Source organism: Hippocampus guttulatus, chromosome 5 (assembly GCF_054856545.1).
Source record: "Hippocampus guttulatus isolate MCC_2025c chromosome 5, RoL_Hgut_1.0, whole genome shotgun sequence".
Lineage (NCBI taxonomy): Eukaryota > Metazoa > Chordata > Actinopteri > Syngnathiformes > Syngnathidae > Hippocampus > Hippocampus guttulatus.
The window spans coordinates 2,959,081-2,978,181 of record NC_141265.1 but is presented as its reverse complement, the minus strand read 5'-3'; the positions used below and the strand labels follow the sequence as shown (position 1 = coordinate 2,978,181).

Below are 19,101 nucleotides of genomic sequence, written 5' to 3'. Positions count from 1 at the left end.
AAGGCATTTAAATACCACACACTGAGCAACATATTCCCTTTTATTTTGAATGATTCTAAATCACTTTGTTCTGAACAAATACGTATGTATTCAATAAAAAGTGGATATTTAATCCGCCTGGTAGTGTGTTATAAGTGTTCCCTTTATTCGTTTATGATTGATGGATTAAGGCCAAATGCTGCATTCACTTACAATTGGACGTGTGATTTTTTCTGGATTAGTTTTATTATACGTGCAGATATGGTAATAATAACTAAATAACAAACTAAATAGTATATAACATAGCTTCTATTTCCTGATTGTTTTATTTCTGAAATGGTTTAAATATATCTTATTTACTCTCTTTCTTGTTAGTGGTATCGCTCCCAAATGCGTATTCAAAGACATGAACCGAAGGTGTTTGGTGTATTTCCGTCAGGTCTTGAGGTGTTTGGCGTATTTCCGTCAGGTCTTGAAAGCACCATTGGGCCTACATGCAATGTACTTCCTGAGAAGCTCAGTCAGCTGTCACAAGCAGAGGCGAGAAGAGGGGCTGAAGCCGAGGAGAAATACACGACGACAGTGAAAATGTCTAGCTTTTCCAACAAGTTCAGCGAGTACACGTTGACGCAGCTCAACGAAATTCTGGAGGACGACGAAAAACTTACCAAAATGATTCAAGAGATGGACGAGGTATGTTGAGCTCTTGCTAATGTAGTCAGTTGCTAGCTACTGGCTCCCGTCGATTGCCGTTTCCTGAATCCTTTGTTTTGTTTTCCCCCAAAACGCCCCTCGACATTGCATGAATATTTGTTGTTGTATTGTAAAAACATGTGTAAATGACTACATTGAAAGTAGTTGTACATGTTGAATAACGTATACGTTGTTAACCTTGTCAAGCAAACATCGGCAAGGATTGTTTCAAGTCTGATTATTTGTGTATTCAATTGACGACATCGCTCCAGGCGTTTTGTTTTCCTCGGCCGAATACAGACTTTACATATGTCAACGAATCTGTTGGAATATGAGTGAGACCCCTGTAAGGAAGAAGCACCGTCATGGTGAGTCACGCGAAAACATGCCAAGAAGTTTCCTAGCGACGACACTTTCGGATACGTGTGGTCCTGCCAGACAGCACTGGGAAAACCTGCTAATTACTGTCTTTGCTAACTTGTGAGTTGACTGTCACGATTATCTAATGTAAAAGGCATGAAGCGGATTTTCCTATTTTCCGAGAACAGTGTTTCCAGTAAACCGAAGCAAGCGAAATGCGGGCACAGGAACAATTTGCTTTGAACTCGGGAATTTGTGTTACGGTACTTGAGTGATCTAAAATTGAGACTTGAGTGTGCTTTTACGACTCATTGTAATTTGATGCGTCAGTTGCTCAAGGTTATTTTCCTATCGCAATCATTTATTACATTGTGACACGCTACCTATCATGTAACCATCCGAGGACACACCGCGTTCATCCCGCGAGGGAAGTAAAATAATTGCAAACATTCAACGCGATGCCCAGACGGACGCCAGTTACTTCATCTTTTTATTCAAACTCTGCAAATATAATTTAGGATAATGTACGTGATGTTGATCTAATTTTGGCCTCCATAAAAACAAAACCAAAGGCCCCCGCTGTCAGTCATAAGGTATAGGACTCAAGTGCGCTACATTCATTTCACCTTTTCAAAGTTTAAAGATGACTGTGTTGCGAGTCAATGTTTCTGTTTCTGATCCACACCCTGTCTTGTCAGTCTCCATGGTTTCCTCTTTCCATAAGCTACAGAGTGGGAGTGGTTTATTTACACACCCAAATAAAGACATGCATAGGTTCTGTCGGAGTCGTTTTTTTTCTTTCTAAAAGACACTGAATGGAAACAAAGAAAGTGGGTGCCATGGGTCATTAACTGAAACTCAAGCATGCACCACAAGTTCTTTTTGAACACAATACCTTACCTGTGATCTCAATGCCTGCTTTGTCGTAACAAGAATCTTGAAGGCGAGCTGAAGGTTGCATTTTGTGCAAAACCCAACATGTCAAGACGCGTGAGGCACACTTTGCGTAATGACAAAAGGACTAGTTAAGTCAAATTTATTTATATAGCCCTTGATCACAAGAGTCGAAGAGCTTCACTGGCCCACATTTGACAAATATGCCTGATAAAAATACCCTGATCTTCATCCCCCAAGAGGGCAACGAACAAAAAAAAAAGAAGAAAAGAAAACCACTCATCTGGGTAAAAACAACAAGCCTTAAAAAAGTGCCGCAAATGGGTAGAGAGCCCCAAATTGGGCTGTAGCAAAAATGCTGCCCGTTAATGCGCAAAACAACAACCTCCCCTCAGCCGTCAAGTGGCAACAGTCAAATAGCACCGACATGCTGCGCAACCAAAACCATGTTGTTTCTCCTAGTAAATAATCAAAGGAATTAGACTGGTCCAGGGTTAATCTGTCGCTATCTTTGAACCTTTGTTTACTGTAGAGGGAAATGTATTCACATTCTGAACTGTCTTTCAAAACACACATTCCATTCTTCTTTTATTATTGTTGTGAACTTGTTCTCTACATATTGTATTGAGCAGCCAGGATAACGATATGTGTATCCCTTTATCTATCGGTAGGTTGCCACGATTCCATTTCTGGCTTTATGTTTGTCATCATAGTGCTTCTCTTTGCCATTGCCCCAGATAAAGCAAAACACACACTTGGATTTAACGTGTGAGATGCGCACAAAACCAAAGCCGAGCGCAATTTGGTCACAGTGTTCAATGCCACATTTTCAGTTCCTTAGACTTCGCTGTTGTTGTGAGTACTGCTTGAGCCAATCAATGTCGTAAGCCAATCCTTTTTTTTTTTTCTTCTGAGGAACTACCAGCTACACTCAGTTGTGAACTTGTGATTTCTAACAAGAAAGGGACATGCCAATCTAACACACATTCTAGAACAGGGATCACAAACCTTTTTCAAACTGAGAGGTGGATAAATGGTTAGTACTTTAGCCTCACAGTTCTGAGGTTTGAGATTTGAATCAGGGCTTGGGCCACATACCCACTGGTGACCCTGATTAGGAGAACTACTATCGAAGATGGATGGTGTGGGTAGCAAATAAGACTGTCCCTTACCCAGTGTTTCTTTTTTTTTTCTCTCCACAAACCAGGTCCACATGTATTGATGCTATTTAAAGATTTCCATCTAGCTCTTGTAAAGACAGACAGGTATTCAGCTACTTGTCCAGTATAACATGTTTTCCTTTGTTCAGTTGCTCATGCATGAGTCACTCCACGAAGATGCATGTTCAACTTCCCACAAGTCCGAATATAATGCTTCCTATATTTGCACATTTAGCCTGTTTTTTGAATGTGTAGTTTTGTGAGTACCTTTTTTTTCTGTTGTTAGGAAAGTTGATCAAGTATGTTTCATGTATGCCAATATTGTTACATTTTGTTACACATGCATTAGAAACATGATGCAGTTGTGGAATATGCGAGTGCAAAACATCCCCAACAATAAATTTCTCCATTCACTATTAAAATGATTATGAAAATGATGACAATTTGGGCCTGGTTGATGAAATTGGCCGATTATGGCCCTTCCACATCAGCCAAAATTTGGCCCATAATTTCCAAATTTATTTTTACCTTTATGTACTCTAACTAGTTACAGTAACAATAGTCTCATTATTTATTATGCATTGATCTATAGCATAACCTTGTATCCTTTAATATATATGATGTCATTTGTTGATAAGGTCATTCTACAAACAGGTCATTCAAAGGAAATCTTAATTTTTACAAGCAATGCTTGGTGAGCAATGCAAGGAATTGAGCTGGATGTCATTACTTTACACACAACCTTAAGTTACAGTTTGTTCAAAAAAATAATTGAGCTGGATGTCACTGATTTATACATAACCTTAAATTACAATTTGTTGGAACAAAAATTATAAAACCTTAGTGCAACCTAAATCAAACGTGAATGTATTAAATATTACATGCATTCAACTACTGATAACACAAACACATATATGACAAGGATTATTATCCTTATAACTTCAGTAATTAAATGCACTGTGCCACACAAGTGTGTGTGTGTGTGGGGGGGGGGGGGGGGGTATTTCATGCATTTTTTTTCTGCTAAAAATCAAGATTGGCCTATAAAAAAATATATATATTGGTCCGGCCCTAATGACAGTTCTTCCTCATGCTAGCATAAGCTCTTCTCCCACTGAGGGGCGGAAATTTGTGAGTGTTTGCGACGCTGATGAATCCTGACATGAATCTCCATTTTGCTACCTTCGCTCGTTTGCCGACACTCGCAAATGTTAGGGGATTAATTCCTGAGAAAATCAGCCACGCCGTGTCATTCTCACATTATAGATTTCAATACAATACAATACGACTTTATTTATACAGTGAAACTCCTCTACAACGAACATGTTTGCAGCAAGAAATCTTTCACAACAGGGGGTTTTTCACTGTAGCAAATTTGATCTCAGATGTAAGCACACACTCACACACACACACACACACACACACACACACACACACACAAACGTATGTGTACACGCACACACAAACGTATGTGTACTCTACTTTTATTCCAATAGTGCATAAGTATGAGCACACACTTATTTGACACTTCATATAGTCAGTGTAGAAAGAAAAAAAGGGAAAGGAATTGTGAAATTTACGATCAGCATTCACTTTCACTTACATCAATTTCTTGTATAATGTCTTTTATTTTGCTTGCTTATTTTGTCACCATTACTTCTTGATTTGCAGAGAGAGCAAGCGAGAATGCATTGACTGGCGCGGTATAAATAACCATGTCAGCGTTGTATCATGACTTATCTTGGATTTATCCACTACTGGGTTCCAAAATGTATGGAAGTTATGTTATTTATTAAATGTTTGAGTCAAAGAGATGATTGTAAAGACGATGGAACGTCTTTGCTTTAGTTTTCATGGTAGGTGGCGTGGTTCTTCATCGGAGATTATATGCTGCTTGTCCTGCGAATGCGCGAAACGTAGTACTAGGAGACGGTGAAGAAGAATATCTTTGGGCTCTAAAATAGTGGTGACCAACTGTAATTTTAGCAGTGACGTGACAAACTGAAATTTAGCGATGATGGAAGTGCGGTTACAATAAAATGTCAATCTGACAGTGACACAATTAGAGTTTAGTATGGCTTGAAATGATGGCGGACTGACGCTGACAGACAGGTACCCAGGCCACTGACGAATGACGGACAGGCAAAATTTTGTAAATTGCCCACCTTCATGTATTGAGTTTGTTTTCTGAACTTTGAGCTAATTTGTAGGCTTTTTTTTCTTGTGTTATGCTAAAATACAGTGCCACCATTCGTTTGTTTCAGATGCAGGAAGTCCAGCAAAGCAAAGAGACAACACTTGTTAACAACAGAACCCTGGCAGAGGAAAACCTTGCCCTCCAACCTGGACTGGAGCTCAAGAAAGATACACTTACCAAGAGATATGGCTGCCTTCAAGAAAGCTTTGAGGCCTATCAGCTGCGCAAGTCCACTCTAGGTATAGAGGCAGTTTATTGTGGTTGTCATAACAGTCCAACATTTATCGATCAGTTAAATTGTAATGCAAGCATGGCACTTGAATACAATGGGTGACATTCAAAAGTTTGTGATTCATCAATGTCCTCGTTTGCACGCATCATGTATGTATAATGTATGTTCCCTTATTCAGGAGGTCAAATGCATGTTGTATGTAGTCCCTGCAGGAGTCTGCAATCACCGAATTTGGTGTGGATTTCAAAGCTCCCTGCGGAATTTAAAGACGTCCGCAGAAATAAGGGCGAGGTGCAGAATATTAGAGTTACATGTAATTTTCATCCTGGCTGCTCCATGTCGCGGTCGGTTAGGTTTAGGTTCGTTACTTTTTTGTTAAATCCTCTCTTTTTATGTTCTCGTTCACATTACAAAAATAAATGCATCCTCTGATTTTAACTAAACGCGTCCATGACTTGACACGCATGCGCACAAAAGCATGACGTCGAGTGACACGCAAAAGACGATGACACGCGGCAGTGTTGGCAAAAGTAAACATGATCCCAGGTGTTGAGGCTCTTTTTATTAATTGTCTTATATCGACAGAGAAGCGTTGTGGGAGGTGGTGGAATTATTAGGAATTGAGCCGATGCTTTTCTTTCTCTTCATTTCATGGAGACGGCCAGTAAAGATGACGTCACATAACAGAGAAAGAACTGTCTGTGTTGTTGAATTCATTATAAGTCATGAAAATAAAATCTGTTATTATTAGTATTATAATGTAAACCGAGCGGCCCGGTAGTCCAGTGGTTAGCACGTCGGCTTCACAGTGCAGAGGTGCCGGGTTCGATTCCAGCTCCGGCCTCCCTGTGTTGAGTTTGCATGTTCTCCCCGGGCCTCCGTGGGTTTTCTCCAGGTGCTCCGGTTTCCTCCCTCATTCCAAAAACATGCATGGCAGGCTGATTGGACGCTCTAAATTGTCCCTAGGTGTGAGTGTGGGCGTGGATGGTTGTTCGTCTCTGTGTGCCCTGCGATTGGCTGGCAACTGATTCAGGGTGTCCCCCTGCCTACTGCCCGAAGACGGCTGGGATAGGCTCCAGCACCCCCCGCGACCCTAGTGAGGATCAAGCGGTTCGGAAAATGGATGGATAATGTAAACCTGTCCTCCTGGGACAAAGAAAATGCTGATGTCGGATTATTTTAAAACGGCACTGTTCCGCAGTTTTGGTTTTGCAGATATTTTCCTAAAATATTTCTTACTTCATTAATTTAGATTTATAGCTAGTCATTTTATTTACTTAAATTAATTATTTATTTCAACTTTCAAGCCGTGGAATCAAGATTTGCTCTCCGCAGAATCAGGATTGTTCTCCACGGAATCAGCACTTTCTCTGCAGATTCCTGGGTGGAAGGCGTGGGGCCGGGAGGGAATTGGTTTAAAGTCCAGTGAGAGACTTGGCTAGTCTTTCACTTTTTCTTCCTGCTTTGTTATCAACCACGGGCATACATACTATACACACTGTTTTGGTTGTTAAGAAATGTGAGTTCACTGACTAATGCCGCTTTAATCTCTAGTAGATGTTACCAAATAGGACATTGTGTTAAAACGGTACTTCAAACACACACCGTAACCTGTGGCTGCTAACTATAGCTAGCTTCCAGACGTGACTGTCTCTGTCAGAAATGAAATCAGGCATCAGCTACGTGTTAGCATCAGCCACAACGTGTTTCCTTTTTAGATCATTGAGCATCCCCATCATTCTACCAGGTTGACCCACAATACTATTACTGCGCGTGGTTTGCTTAACAGTAAATGCCGTTATAACAAGTGAACTCCAAAGCCAAAAACAAGCTTTATCTAATGTTTAAGCAACCAATCTGAAAGGCAACACCTGCCCAACTAGAAACACCCATCAAGTCACATGGTCCAGTGCTTTTGCTCACTTGAAAAGTGGTTGTCTTCATACAAAAGGTGGTCTGTCCTAATGACATACAGATTATAGATCGTGACGATGCGGTCTAGTATATCATTCATCAGTTTTTGAATGGGATTGAGATGAAATTGAACATTTTTATTTCATGTTGGTTGTAATGTTATTGCTTTGAACAAATATGTGGTAGAAGACCTGTTTTTCCAGTTTGGATACTTCCCTTTAGAAGCTGAATGGACAGTTTTGTAACCAGAAATTGTTGCTGCACAAAGGGCTGAATAGTCAAACTTAATTTTAAATTAAGAAAGCTGCAAATCCGAGTTGATTTTTGGATGCGGTCTCATAAGCACCAAAGAATCTGATACACCTTCACACTACTTTCTCGTGTGTGAGCATAATGTGATGATACTTTTGGCTGTGTTGATGCAGTGGTTGCCTAGCTACTATCTCAAAATAGCTCTCCAGCCATCCACTATTCCTTTATGGTGGTGGAAGTTTGATTTAATTTCATCCGCAAATGAGATGTTCATTTTGTTGCCTTTTGTGTGCCTACAATTGTCTTTTTCTTCAATCTATCAAATTCCACAAATTAAATGTATGTATAGTAGGGGTGTGCAATTAATTTCCCAAAGAGGCCAATGTGAGAAACTCGAACCGTTGTCGAGGGCCATGCTTACATGCTAACTTTAATTGTGTTACAAATTAATCATCCATCCATCCATTCGGCAATTTTCTGATGCGCTTATCCTGGCAGGGATGTGCTGGCTTTACGCCTCTATTGAACCATGATGAACTACCCCACATGGTTCCCACCCTTCTAAACACTTAACTTTTAAAATGCAAAATGAATAATTAATCCAACCCTCACCTATGGTCACGAGCTATGGGGTCGTGCCCGAAAGAACAAGATCCCGGATAGGGTTAGGTCAGCATTAGGGGATGTCCTTAATATTTCCCAAATGTAGGCATGTGAAGCGATGTAAGACTTTCTTTTGTGATTTAAGGTCATATATATAAATTTCACTTCACTTTATGTTAGGGCTGTATGGATAAATTTCACTTCACTTTCTGATAGTTCAACTATTTCTAGCCTCCACCCTATTTTAAGAAGTGGTATAGTGTGGCCTCCTCTTGGATATCCTTCCCCTATCCGTTATGCTGTGGATGCCAAGGCACTGACTGTCCACTGCCACCAGCCCACCACAGTCTGCTGCCTCTGAGGATGTTGTAACACAGTTGGCCATTGTACTGCCAAAGCCTGGTGTGAAACAGAAGCAGCGGGCGGAGGAAGTGGTGGATGATGTGGGCTGACATTTCTTCCTCTTCTCTAGTGCTCAGTCGTCGCTTTTTGGTTCGACAAGCTGGTTTGGATGGGTTCATTGTAGTTCTTGAAACAGGACATCTTGGTTAGAATTAGCATCCGACTGATATGGCATTTTTTAGAAGAAAATTCCAATAACTGATTAATGGGCCGATTATTAAAGTGTATGTATGTATTAATGCTTTCAAAAGACACGAATTGCAGACAGAATAGTTGACTGCTTTATAATACTTTGCCCTTTCATATTTGTATGAACATAGAGAAAAATCAGCCACTGTAACAAGCACTTCCTAAATTCCAATGCTTGTAATGCTCGCAACAAGTCATATCGTTTGCTTGCGTCAGTCGGGCTGAAAGTTCAAATCTATATCTTGCTATACCATTAAAAAGAAATTATTTTGGATATACATGTTAATTACTTTACCTGTGATGCTTCAACTGAGCTCAATCCTTGGCCATTGAAAATGACATTCTGGTGTCAGCCAGATGTCGTCACAAGACCAAACTCAGAAAACAGGCGACCCTGCCAGTCGTTATCTAAACCTTCAGGCACTGTGATGCAAGTTTATTGCCGAGTTCAAAGATTTCTTAAGTTTATGGGGTTCTCGAGAGGCGCTTGCTACGAGTCATCTAAAAACACATGAGCTAATGATGCAAATTGTCTACTAAGCACCCACTATATTTCCGTACACTTTGAACGACTGGTAATTGAAATTAGAGATTTTAAGAAGGGTATTTTTTGAGAAATTTCAAAATTGTAACCATCCTGTTTTCTAGGACCTTAATCAAACTAGACCTTTGAAATCATAAAGTAACTTTGACTAACGCTCGTTTTGGTAAAGCTGAATTCAATGTCACAGGCAACACCTTAGCACCTCATTTGTAGAATCGAGAAATCACATAAATAGAATCTATCAGACAAAGTAAAGTATAAGGGCTTTTCTCTCATTTATTTCAATGGGAATGGTACGAGTGGCCAGTGTCTCCCAATCCTTTGGACGCGTATGCTACCAGGGAAATGAATACCCAATTGATTTCAATGGGTATTGTACCAGGGGTGGGTGTCCTCCATTCATTTCAAGGGGAATGCTCCCAGGGGGGACTTTTCCCCATTCATTTTAATGGTTATGGAAGCAGTGGCCAGAGTTTGAGATCCATTACAACATTAAAGCTACAAGATGTCAAGAAACAAATGCATCATGACACGATCCAAGGAAATTCAAGAAGAAATACAAAGAGTTATTGAAATCAGCCTGAGAATTATTACAAAGCCACTTCCAAGACAGTGAAGCTTCAGAAAAACACTGTCAGAGCCCTTATCCACAAAATGGATAAAACTGGGACCAGTGGTAAACATACTCCAGAGTTGTCGACCAGCTAAAATTACTCCAAGAGTGCAACGATGACGCATCTTGGAGGTTGCAAAAGAACCTAGAACAACACCCAAAGGACAACAGAACTCGCTAGCCTCAGTTCAGGTCAGTGTTTACAACTCTACCATCAGAAAGACACTGGCCAAAAATGACATCCATGGGAGAGTTCCCAGGTGAAAAGCACTGCTTTCCAAAAAGAACACAAAGGCTCATCTCACATTTGCCAATAGACATCTTGATGATCCTCAAAACTTTCAGAAAAACATTCTGTGGACTGATGAGTCAAAAATGTAACTTAATGGTAGATGTGTGGCCTGTTAATTCTGGTGTAAAAATGGTGCATTTGAGAAAAAGAACATCATTCAGGCGAAGCTCTCAATTTACCGGTCGGTCTACGTTCCAACCCTCACCTATGGTCACGAGCTATGGGTCATGACCAAAAGAACGAGTTTGAGGATACAAGCGGCCAAAATGAGTTTTCTCCGCAAGGTGTCCGGGCTCTCTCCCTTAGAGATAAGGTGAGAAGCTCAGTCATCCGGGAGAGGCTCAGAGTCGAGCCACTTCTTCTCAATGTTGACAGGAGCCAGATGAGGTGGTTCGGGCATCTGATTAGGATGCCTCCTGGACGCCTTCCTGGTGAGGCGTTTGAGGCATATCCAAGCAAATTGTACTAGTTAAGAGATGTCTGTGAATGTGGCAAAGTAGGCTATGCTCACACTACAACTCAATTCTTGGAATTAAGCTTGGAATTAACAAAAACTCTGAATTGGGCATCGCGCCCTGCAGTTTGAACGTAGCCATATACTGTAGATCCAGACTCGGGCATTTATCATGTTCAAGACATTCCTTTTGGTAATATTTGACCTAACGAGCAAAGAATGTGCGATGTGGTAAAATGGCTTGATTCATTTAAGTGGATAAATTCATAGTGGCCCAATCGGAAGCGTCTGCGGCTATGTGATGGCCCGACACAGTCCTATAGTTACTCGCCACTTATGTTTTATGTGTTTGTGTGACTTGATTACCGACAACCTGGGTGCCAAGCCCCTTCTGGAACACTGTTTGAGTGATTCTGCTGCAAAAAGTGGCCATTTTTTTTCGGAATGCATTGAGAAAATAAATTACATAGTAACGCATTACCAGCATCACTGCTCATGAATCAACATGTAACACATGCATGTTAGTTAACAGAGGTGTCTGTTGTTGTGGAGCAGGTTCAGTGAGGACCCACATGAGTCCATTGACTTGGAGTGTGAGGAATGCAGAGAGGGGAATTACCAAATTGAAGATTGCTTCCCTTTATTGGGCTAAGGCACATTTGCATACGAACATTTTTGATAGTGTTTTAGTATTTATTCTGAACTCAAATTTTAACAAATAGATTTTCTTTTTTTGTGGCGCGGCATGGCTCAGTTGTTTGGCAAGCCGGAGGTTGGAGGTTCAATTTCCAGCCATTGCAACTTTGTCAAGGTTCCTTGAGCAAGATCCTTAATCCCCAGTTGCTCCTGGTGCTGCATCACCAGTCGGTGAATGAGGTAACAGCGTGAAGGGCTTTGAATACCCGAGGTAGAAAAGCGCTACACAAGTGACAGCCCATTTACCATTTTTTGTTTAGCGTGGAATCTGTCGCCTGTTGAGTTGCGCTCATGGACACTATTATTCCATTGTATGAATGGCAACAGGTGGATAAACAGAGATAGGAATCTAAAACAGGTTCTTGGAGAGAACCGGTTCCTAGAGTTTCAATTCCACTCAAGGCGAATGATATCTCCACTTTCTAGTGCGGCTAGCAAGAAACATGGCGCTGAACTTCAGTTCACTCGCACTACTAAGGCAGTAAACACTAGCAATATGCCAAAGCACAGCTTGCAATAACTTGATGATGGCCGCACTTTTGATCTGTCTGGAGTGCTCAATCCAACAGCAGTGGCAACGTAACCATGTCCTCTCTCGTCAATACTCCAGGTTACTACTTTAGTGCCATTTTGACAATATTGTGGAACCTGCTGCCTGACGAGAGACAGTCTGATTTGCTCAGAGACCGACAGTCCACGCTCCAGTCTACTAGATTTTCCTTTCAATGAGGCCGGGAAGCGAATGTTCCCAGGTCACAGTTGAACTTGGCTCGATCGTATTGTCACAGCGCTGCTCTAGTTATATTTTTAATCTATTGAGTGTTGAAATGTTACTGGACTTTATTGTGTAATTGCCACAGAATAATTTTGGTTGTATTTTTTATTTTTTTGTACAGAATAAAAAAAAACTTGTGCTAACAACACAGTGCATAAGTCCTTGATTATATATTTTTTTCCCTGTGACCCCGATGGACACAACGCATCAACACTGCACAGGTGTGTCATATGATCTAGTCACTCGGTTCCCAGAGTGCATTTCCAGGCACAATGCATTAAGTTATAACATAATCGTTGTTTTAAGTGTATTTCTGTTACCTGTATTTGAATGGGTCATATTGTACTGCTAATGTTAGTCACTTTTTTTTTTAACAAATTGTAACTGTAAGTTGTGTGTGTGAAATTATGACATTGATGTCAATTCCTTGATGTCATTTGCGATGCATAGTGCATTGCTGGTAAAAATGAATGGAATGTATAGACAGAAACATGTCTCTAATTATTTTCGTAGGAAAGATACAAGAAATTGTTATAGTACAGAAAAACTTGGGAAGAAAATATGTCACTCCCTTAAGAAAACAAATTTACACTTAGGTGAATCTGTTCAAAGCCTCCGATGGCCCATCACACCCTATTTCATCAATATCGGCTGGTGATTATTGGCATGCCTAGTTGAGACTATTGGAGGCGCGTTGAATATATCATTGTAAAGAAAATTTTGGACTTGACTTCCCCTTTCAATGCTGCATCTCAGCGGTTCAGTTCTACATTGTTCGTAGTTATATTTTCCTCACTTATCTTTAACATTTAATGGATTGAGAAAGAAATCTCAAATGATGTTATGGGTCATAGTCGTTGATAAATTTACCTGAATCCTAGACCTGAATCTTTGCCACTTTTCATGTTAAGTGGACATTTTGGATATGAACTGAACAGTGCCACTAACCTGCCTGATAACTTGGCCCTTTGGGGTTGATCTGACCCCAAACATGGAGTTGCTGGTGTTGACTTTCAGACTTGCTCAGGAGCACAAACATAACTGACACCTTACGTAGAGATTAGGAGGGAACATGGTCTTTTCAGTTGACTCAGAGAAACACCGTCTGGGCAAACGGAGAGCAATTGTGGTTGTTGGGATGTGCCGGTCACAGGGCCAGGAGTGGCACATTTTGCATAACTTGTCTCAGCACCGTGTGGCCAGCATGTGTTTACATACCCAAATGAATTCTCACATGAAGGCTTGGTTTGACAAGTAAAACAATTTATTTATTATTTCATAGAAAGATGAAACCGTAGTTAGAATAATCCATTGCTTAGTGTTAAAAATAGCAGTTGCAGTCTTCAATGTTAAAAGATATCAGTCTTGGTACACCTCACGTTTCGCATCGTTTGGGTCTACAAGCATTCATTTTAACCTTTGAATTAATAATTAACTAATCATTGTCATACATATTTTTTCTCTACTTTAGATCAGAAATCAGGAAACACATCGTTGGACATTTTTTTGGCTCTACTGCAGGCAGAGGGAGCCAAAATAGAAGAGGAAACGGAGGTAATTACGTTGACATCTCCATACATGTCTTGCTTCATTCACAGTGACCTGCTTGTATTGTAATTCCTCTGCCTGATATTCTCATTTTACAAATCAGTTGTTAAAACGTGGTTGATATTATTTACCATTTCAGTCAGTTCATTTTATCACCGGCTGTCATACTGTCCTGATATTTTAAGATGTGGCACTGGTAGACAATATTGCTCTAGGTATTTTTAGAGGGCCAAATTTGAAACTGGTCGAAATGTTTTCATTTTAAAATAATAATAACAGCTGACACATCATACAGTAATCCCTCGTTTTTCGCGGTTAATGGGGACCAAAACCACCCGCGATAAACGAAAATATGCGAAGTAGCGACCCCCCCCCCCATATAGGTACATGTACATAATATTTATAAGGCCAAATTTAATGGTATACATGCATGTAGAGGTAAATTTTGAAGTAATTAACATGACTTAATGCTGTATACTAAATGGATTTAAACATGGATAAGTTAGGTTAGTTTATGAATAACAAAATACAGTAAACATATTTTAAAAAACGGTTTTTTTTAAAGTCCGCAAACGGTCCGCGAGAAGCTGCGAAAGTCAGCAAAACAACAGCGAGTCACATAGAGCAACATCTACAGTACTGTACTGTACTACATGTATATGATTCTTTATTTATTTATTTATTTTTATGAATATGTTAGAAAAAATCCGTGATGCACTGAAGCCGCGAAATAGCGAGGGATCACTGTACTGGGTATTGTGGAAGCAAAATAATTTCCTCTCTGTCGTACCTTTTTTTTCTTTTTTTTTTTTAATTACATGTTGCACTTTAAAAACATGTCCCAAATGTATTCATTACTACAGAATATGGCTGATTCTTTCCTGGACGGTGACATGACCCTTGATGCCTTCATCGATTCCTACCAGAACCAGAGGAAGCTGGCCCACTTGAGAAGGGTGAAGATCGAGAAGCTGCAGGAGGTGGTGCTGAAGGGCCAGCAGCTTCCACAGGCATCGGTATCTACCTCCCGATCTCAGGATATGTCAGCTGGAGCCAGACCCTCAGCCTCCCTCCTCACCGAGGAAGGCAGTGACTCGTCCCCTCTACTTCAACCCAGGAGGAAGCCTCCACCTCCCCCATCCCAGACAGCCCCACTGCTAAATCCGGTTCCAACTGTTACCCCCCAGTCTTCGACCTACTATGCAGTCTCACCATACCCGCCAATTCCTCCCAGAACGGGTCAACCCTACCCGAATGTTTCATCCGGCTATCCTTTCTTAGCGCAGTACCCACCTGCTTTGCCACAGAGAGCCCCCTCTCGTGTTGCCCCGCAGCCTGGGTTCATCATTCAGTGAATTAAAGCCATTGCCACGAAAGAGTTGACAGTGTGTGCCACGGACACTTCACGACTGGAACTCCTTTGTGAACTATTTTCTGTGGCGCTTGCCATCTCTGATTATGACCAATCTCCAGACAGATCAGAAGACAGACCAGCACTGTATGCAATAGTGACGTTTATCTGAAGTCAATTTGTACTTGTGGGGATATGTGCGTGCGTCTCACTCAACACTCTCATCAACACTCCAAACAACAACAACAAATCATGGTGAGATCAGCCTGGCCTCCATTTGACCCTGTACTCCACAGAAGAAGTGCCCAGTGTAGCCTATCATGACGCAAGCTGCAGCATGCTGGCTGTTGAGCTTGTCATCTCTTGGCACTTCCTGTCTCTGTGCAGTACACTCAGCTCTTTAAGCCCATTCATTTTTGGTCCCCCCACTCTTTATTGGCTTGATCCTTACTAAGCAGAACTCGGGAGAAAAATGTAGGTTTACTTAGTCATTGTTTTCCAGTCACAGCGAGCAGAGAGACCATATTGACTGTGTTTTGACAAATGTATAATTTCCCAGAATATATTCAGGGGGAAAGCATCTATGCTGTGAGATTTTTTTCTATACACGTTCACATGGTACATACAGCAGCATTTTATTAAATAGTACTTAGTAGATTTATGTTTATGCTAAACAATCTAGACTGATCAACACGTGTTTGTACAGGAAACCTTTGTTTGTGAATCAAAATGGAACGTGTCTCGGAAGGTCCAGACCTGTCTTGTTCAAGAGGGCTGACTTTTGCGCTCAGTCCAATATCAGGGCAGATGTCAAAAGGGACTTGGGAAGATGGCTGGCTGAACTATTTGAATAATTTGGGCCTTTAGAGCCAAATAGAAGATGAAGGATTTGTATCTTGCCATACAGGACAATTTGTTTGCGCGTCTTCTGTGGATTCCTGTTGTCACGCAGTAATCTGTGTCTTTTGTCTTTTAACACCCTTGGTGTGGTCTGGAGCTTCTTCCAACAATGAAGTTGATGTCAAACATTAAGTTGATATTAACATATGCTTACATGATCTCACACTGAGCATCAAAGGCTTCACGCATCACTGATTAAAGGTTTTTTGTTTTTGTCAATGCGGTCTTTGGTTAGATTGTCTGCCATGTGTAACATGTGTATCAGAAACACAGTTGCACACATGCAAAACAGATATTAGAGGGACTCGCAGGACTAGCCCATCTTTGGAATTAGTCTTTTTGTGGTGTAACTAGAACATTTTCACCTCTACTGCTGTTGCTGTGCACTGTCTAAGAGCCGTGAGTGCCTACACGTGTAGTTGTGTCGGCCACGTCCTGCTGACTGCTCCGTTTTCTCTATTCTGCTGATCAAATTGGCTGGTTGGGAAATTTGAAAAGAGCAGCTTGTGACTGTGGACTGTTATCATCTGCTCTCACACGAAGCAGAAGGTCAGACCAGTGAGCATGTGCCAGTGTGACATCCTCAGCAGGCTATGTGCCGACTGGTGCTTGTGATCTCCCCCATTCTTCCTACGTTGTGCTGAGGTATGCCTGGTGTGAATTCGAACATTTTTGCATGTGCTGTTTTTTTTTCCAAACATTTTTTTAACCCATTGCGTGGAATAACAGGGCTCTGAAATGTTGTGTGTGTGTCAGTTGTATTTACCCCCAAGACAGTAGTGTAACAATACATAATTGGAAGCTGAATCATCAATCACTTAATGAAAAAGCATTTCAGATGAATATAAGATAATTATTTTGTGCATGGCCTTTGTGCTTAGTCTGAAAACTCTTAACATTTATATTAGCTGCTGTTCAGCTGACCTGATACACGTAGCCATGGTTTTATGTGGTTGGTGAGTTCCCCCCAGTGTACTGTTTAGGTGTTTACTTATTCTGAATGTTTAAGTGGAATTTTATGCTATTTACAAGTTCAATAAATCTCAAATTTTTGTATCAGTTGAATTATTTCTCATTAACACATGCTGATATTGACGTTGCATCTTCTCTGGTGCTGTCGCTATTGGATACGACGGTAGTTACTTTGTATTGAACAAGACGGCCATCTAGTGTCTTGAACTGATATTGCGTGAATCTTTCTGGGGGGAAAAAAAACAGTCGACGAGTGAGAGACCCCCTGTCACTATAATATTTTCCAGAATATAGGGTACATGCATACGTATTATTAAAGATGCTTTTTATTAACCAATAAATGCTACTCTAATGTGTTTATCCGAGTAAAGACCTGAGAGAAATGTTCATCCTTCTACCGTTTTTTCGGAATAAATCGGTGTATTATGTTAAAACTTCAAGTTAGTTGATGTGCGAAATTCACCACCAAATACAGTAATTCGATGTTAACTATCGTGCAAGATGTTCACTAACCCTATAGTTCGTCGTTCGACAAAATAAGTCAATTAAAGTTTCTAAAATGCAGTCGGTTGCTGGAAAAGTTAGGGATGTTCGAGTTTCGTTGTGGGCATCTTGCCAACAGGTTTGATCCATGAATTGACCAAGAGACAATATTCCCTGGTTACATTTTTTATTCAAACAATCCTCTTTACCAAGATGTTCACATTAGACGTCATTAGACCAAGATGACGCTGCGCGTAAAGATCAACTGGTTCCTTGATCGCCATGATCACCGGTAAGTGACTGTTTTAACTTAAAACAACACTTAAAACCTTTAAGTGTTGTTTTGCTGATAATTGTCAGCCATGGCAACAGAGTAACGGGAAGAGTCACAGACAGGCATGTGAAGTTATTGGTGGACACCCCTGTAAATTTTTGTGGGTCAATTTTAATTAAACAAAATGCTTTAAAAAATTACTTAAACATTTAACACTGAGCACGAGCATTAAAAATGAGAGAAGGTCAAACTAAAGCCACCTGTAAAAGTTATCCTGTACATTAAATTAATCATGAAAATTTACCTGAATGCTCAATATCCATATTTTTTCTTTGAGTGTGTGCGCGCTAATTCGCGTTTATTTTTTTAATTTATTTATTTTTACCACGACGCGAATTTAGTTTTTCCAAAACAACAGCATACAAAAATATAAAAGCAAGGTACACGTTAAAGATAAACCACACGCACTCCATTTGCCTTCGAGAGAACGTCGACAAGTTGTTCTTGATGTGAGAATTCATTGTATTAATTGTGTACTGTACATGTATTACAGAACGTCTAGTGTTTGTGAACGCACGCCTAACCCACGTGTCACGTTTCCATAGTTACGTCACGGCGGCTCCACCATGTTGTAGGAAATCCACCACTGCTCCACACTGTCAGATTACGCTTTAATCTGTGGAGGAGGATACACTGTCAAAACCAACTCGGTGTCTTGGATCGACTTCACGTTTTTGTTTGTGCGACCTAAAGGTTGTCATTTTCCTTCGGGGACCGGTTAATACCTCGAAGATGAATCGCCAGTCTTCATGTGCCGTCTTTTCCTGCTCGCCAATTTGCCATTACATTAAAATGTTAGCTGGCTAACTAGCGAAAAATAGAGTAACCCAATCGGATTATTTTGTAACGGCCCCCATCGCTCAAGGTAATATCCAGGTATTTTTGCTATTTTTGACAGAGATTACAAAGCAAAGGAGCTCTCTCTTTGTGCTATACGCTTCTATTTCTGCAAACAATCAGACATCGTAGTTGTTCCTCCAGCACTAATGTTGATGCAAGTAAGCTAACACACCAAAAAGAGCTGGAGCTTTTAGTCGAGCATTTTGGGGGCTTTTTCCCCCCACTGTTTGTTTGAAAGATCAACATTTAAACTGAAAGTCAAGACCGCAAAATCGATGTGCCACTCCGTATCGGGCTAGCCGGGAGGACAACCGTACAGTAGTTCAACTGCGAAATCCGAACGAAGGAAAGATGTCAGGAAAGGATAAAGATAAACCAGAGAAACAGTCCACAACGGAGCGGCTCATTAAAGGTGAGTGATTGT

General features: G+C 40.7%; 2 protein-coding genes across 4 annotated transcripts in view; both read left to right on the top strand.

The window, feature by feature from the left end:
* The first annotated feature begins 476 nt into the window (after positions 1 to 476).
* Positions 477 to 17,104, top strand: vps37ba (VPS37B subunit of ESCRT-I a). Its single transcript, XM_086110522.1, has 4 exons — positions 477 to 672; positions 5,351 to 5,522; positions 13,721 to 13,803; positions 14,661 to 17,104. Exons 1-4 carry the CDS (start codon positions 568 to 570, stop codon positions 15,150 to 15,152), a joined length of 852 nt encoding a protein of 283 aa, XP_085966648.1. The 5' UTR covers positions 477 to 567; the 3' UTR covers positions 15,153 to 17,104.
* A 1,308-nt stretch (positions 17,105 to 18,412) lies between these two features.
* Positions 18,413 to 19,101, top strand: part of ppp3cca (protein phosphatase 3, catalytic subunit, gamma isozyme, a) — a 37,125-nt gene continuing 36,436 nt past the window's right edge. For all 3 annotated transcript variants that reach the window (XM_086110723.1, XM_086110722.1, XM_086110720.1), the window contains exon 1: positions 18,413 to 19,089. In XM_086110723.1, the coding sequence (XP_085966849.1) occupies positions 19,029 to 19,089 (61 nt within the window). In that variant the 5' untranslated portion in view covers positions 18,413 to 19,028. The remainder of the gene's footprint in view (positions 19,090 to 19,101) is intronic.

What these genes read in the sequence shown, in the direction of transcription:
- vps37ba (XM_086110522.1), top strand. Translation starts at nt 568, where the DNA reads ATGTCTAGCTTTTCCAACAAGTTCAGCGAGTACACGTTGACGCAGCTC. An exon ending in TGATTCAAGAGATGGACGAG is followed by an intron (nt 673 to 5,350) that starts GTATGTTGAGCT and finishes CGTTTGTTTCAG; the next exon opens with ATGCAGGAAGTCCAGCAAAG. An exon ending in GCTGCGCAAGTCCACTCTAG is followed by an intron (nt 5,523 to 13,720) that starts GTATAGAGGCAG and finishes TCTCTACTTTAG; the next exon opens with ATCAGAAATCAGGAAACACA.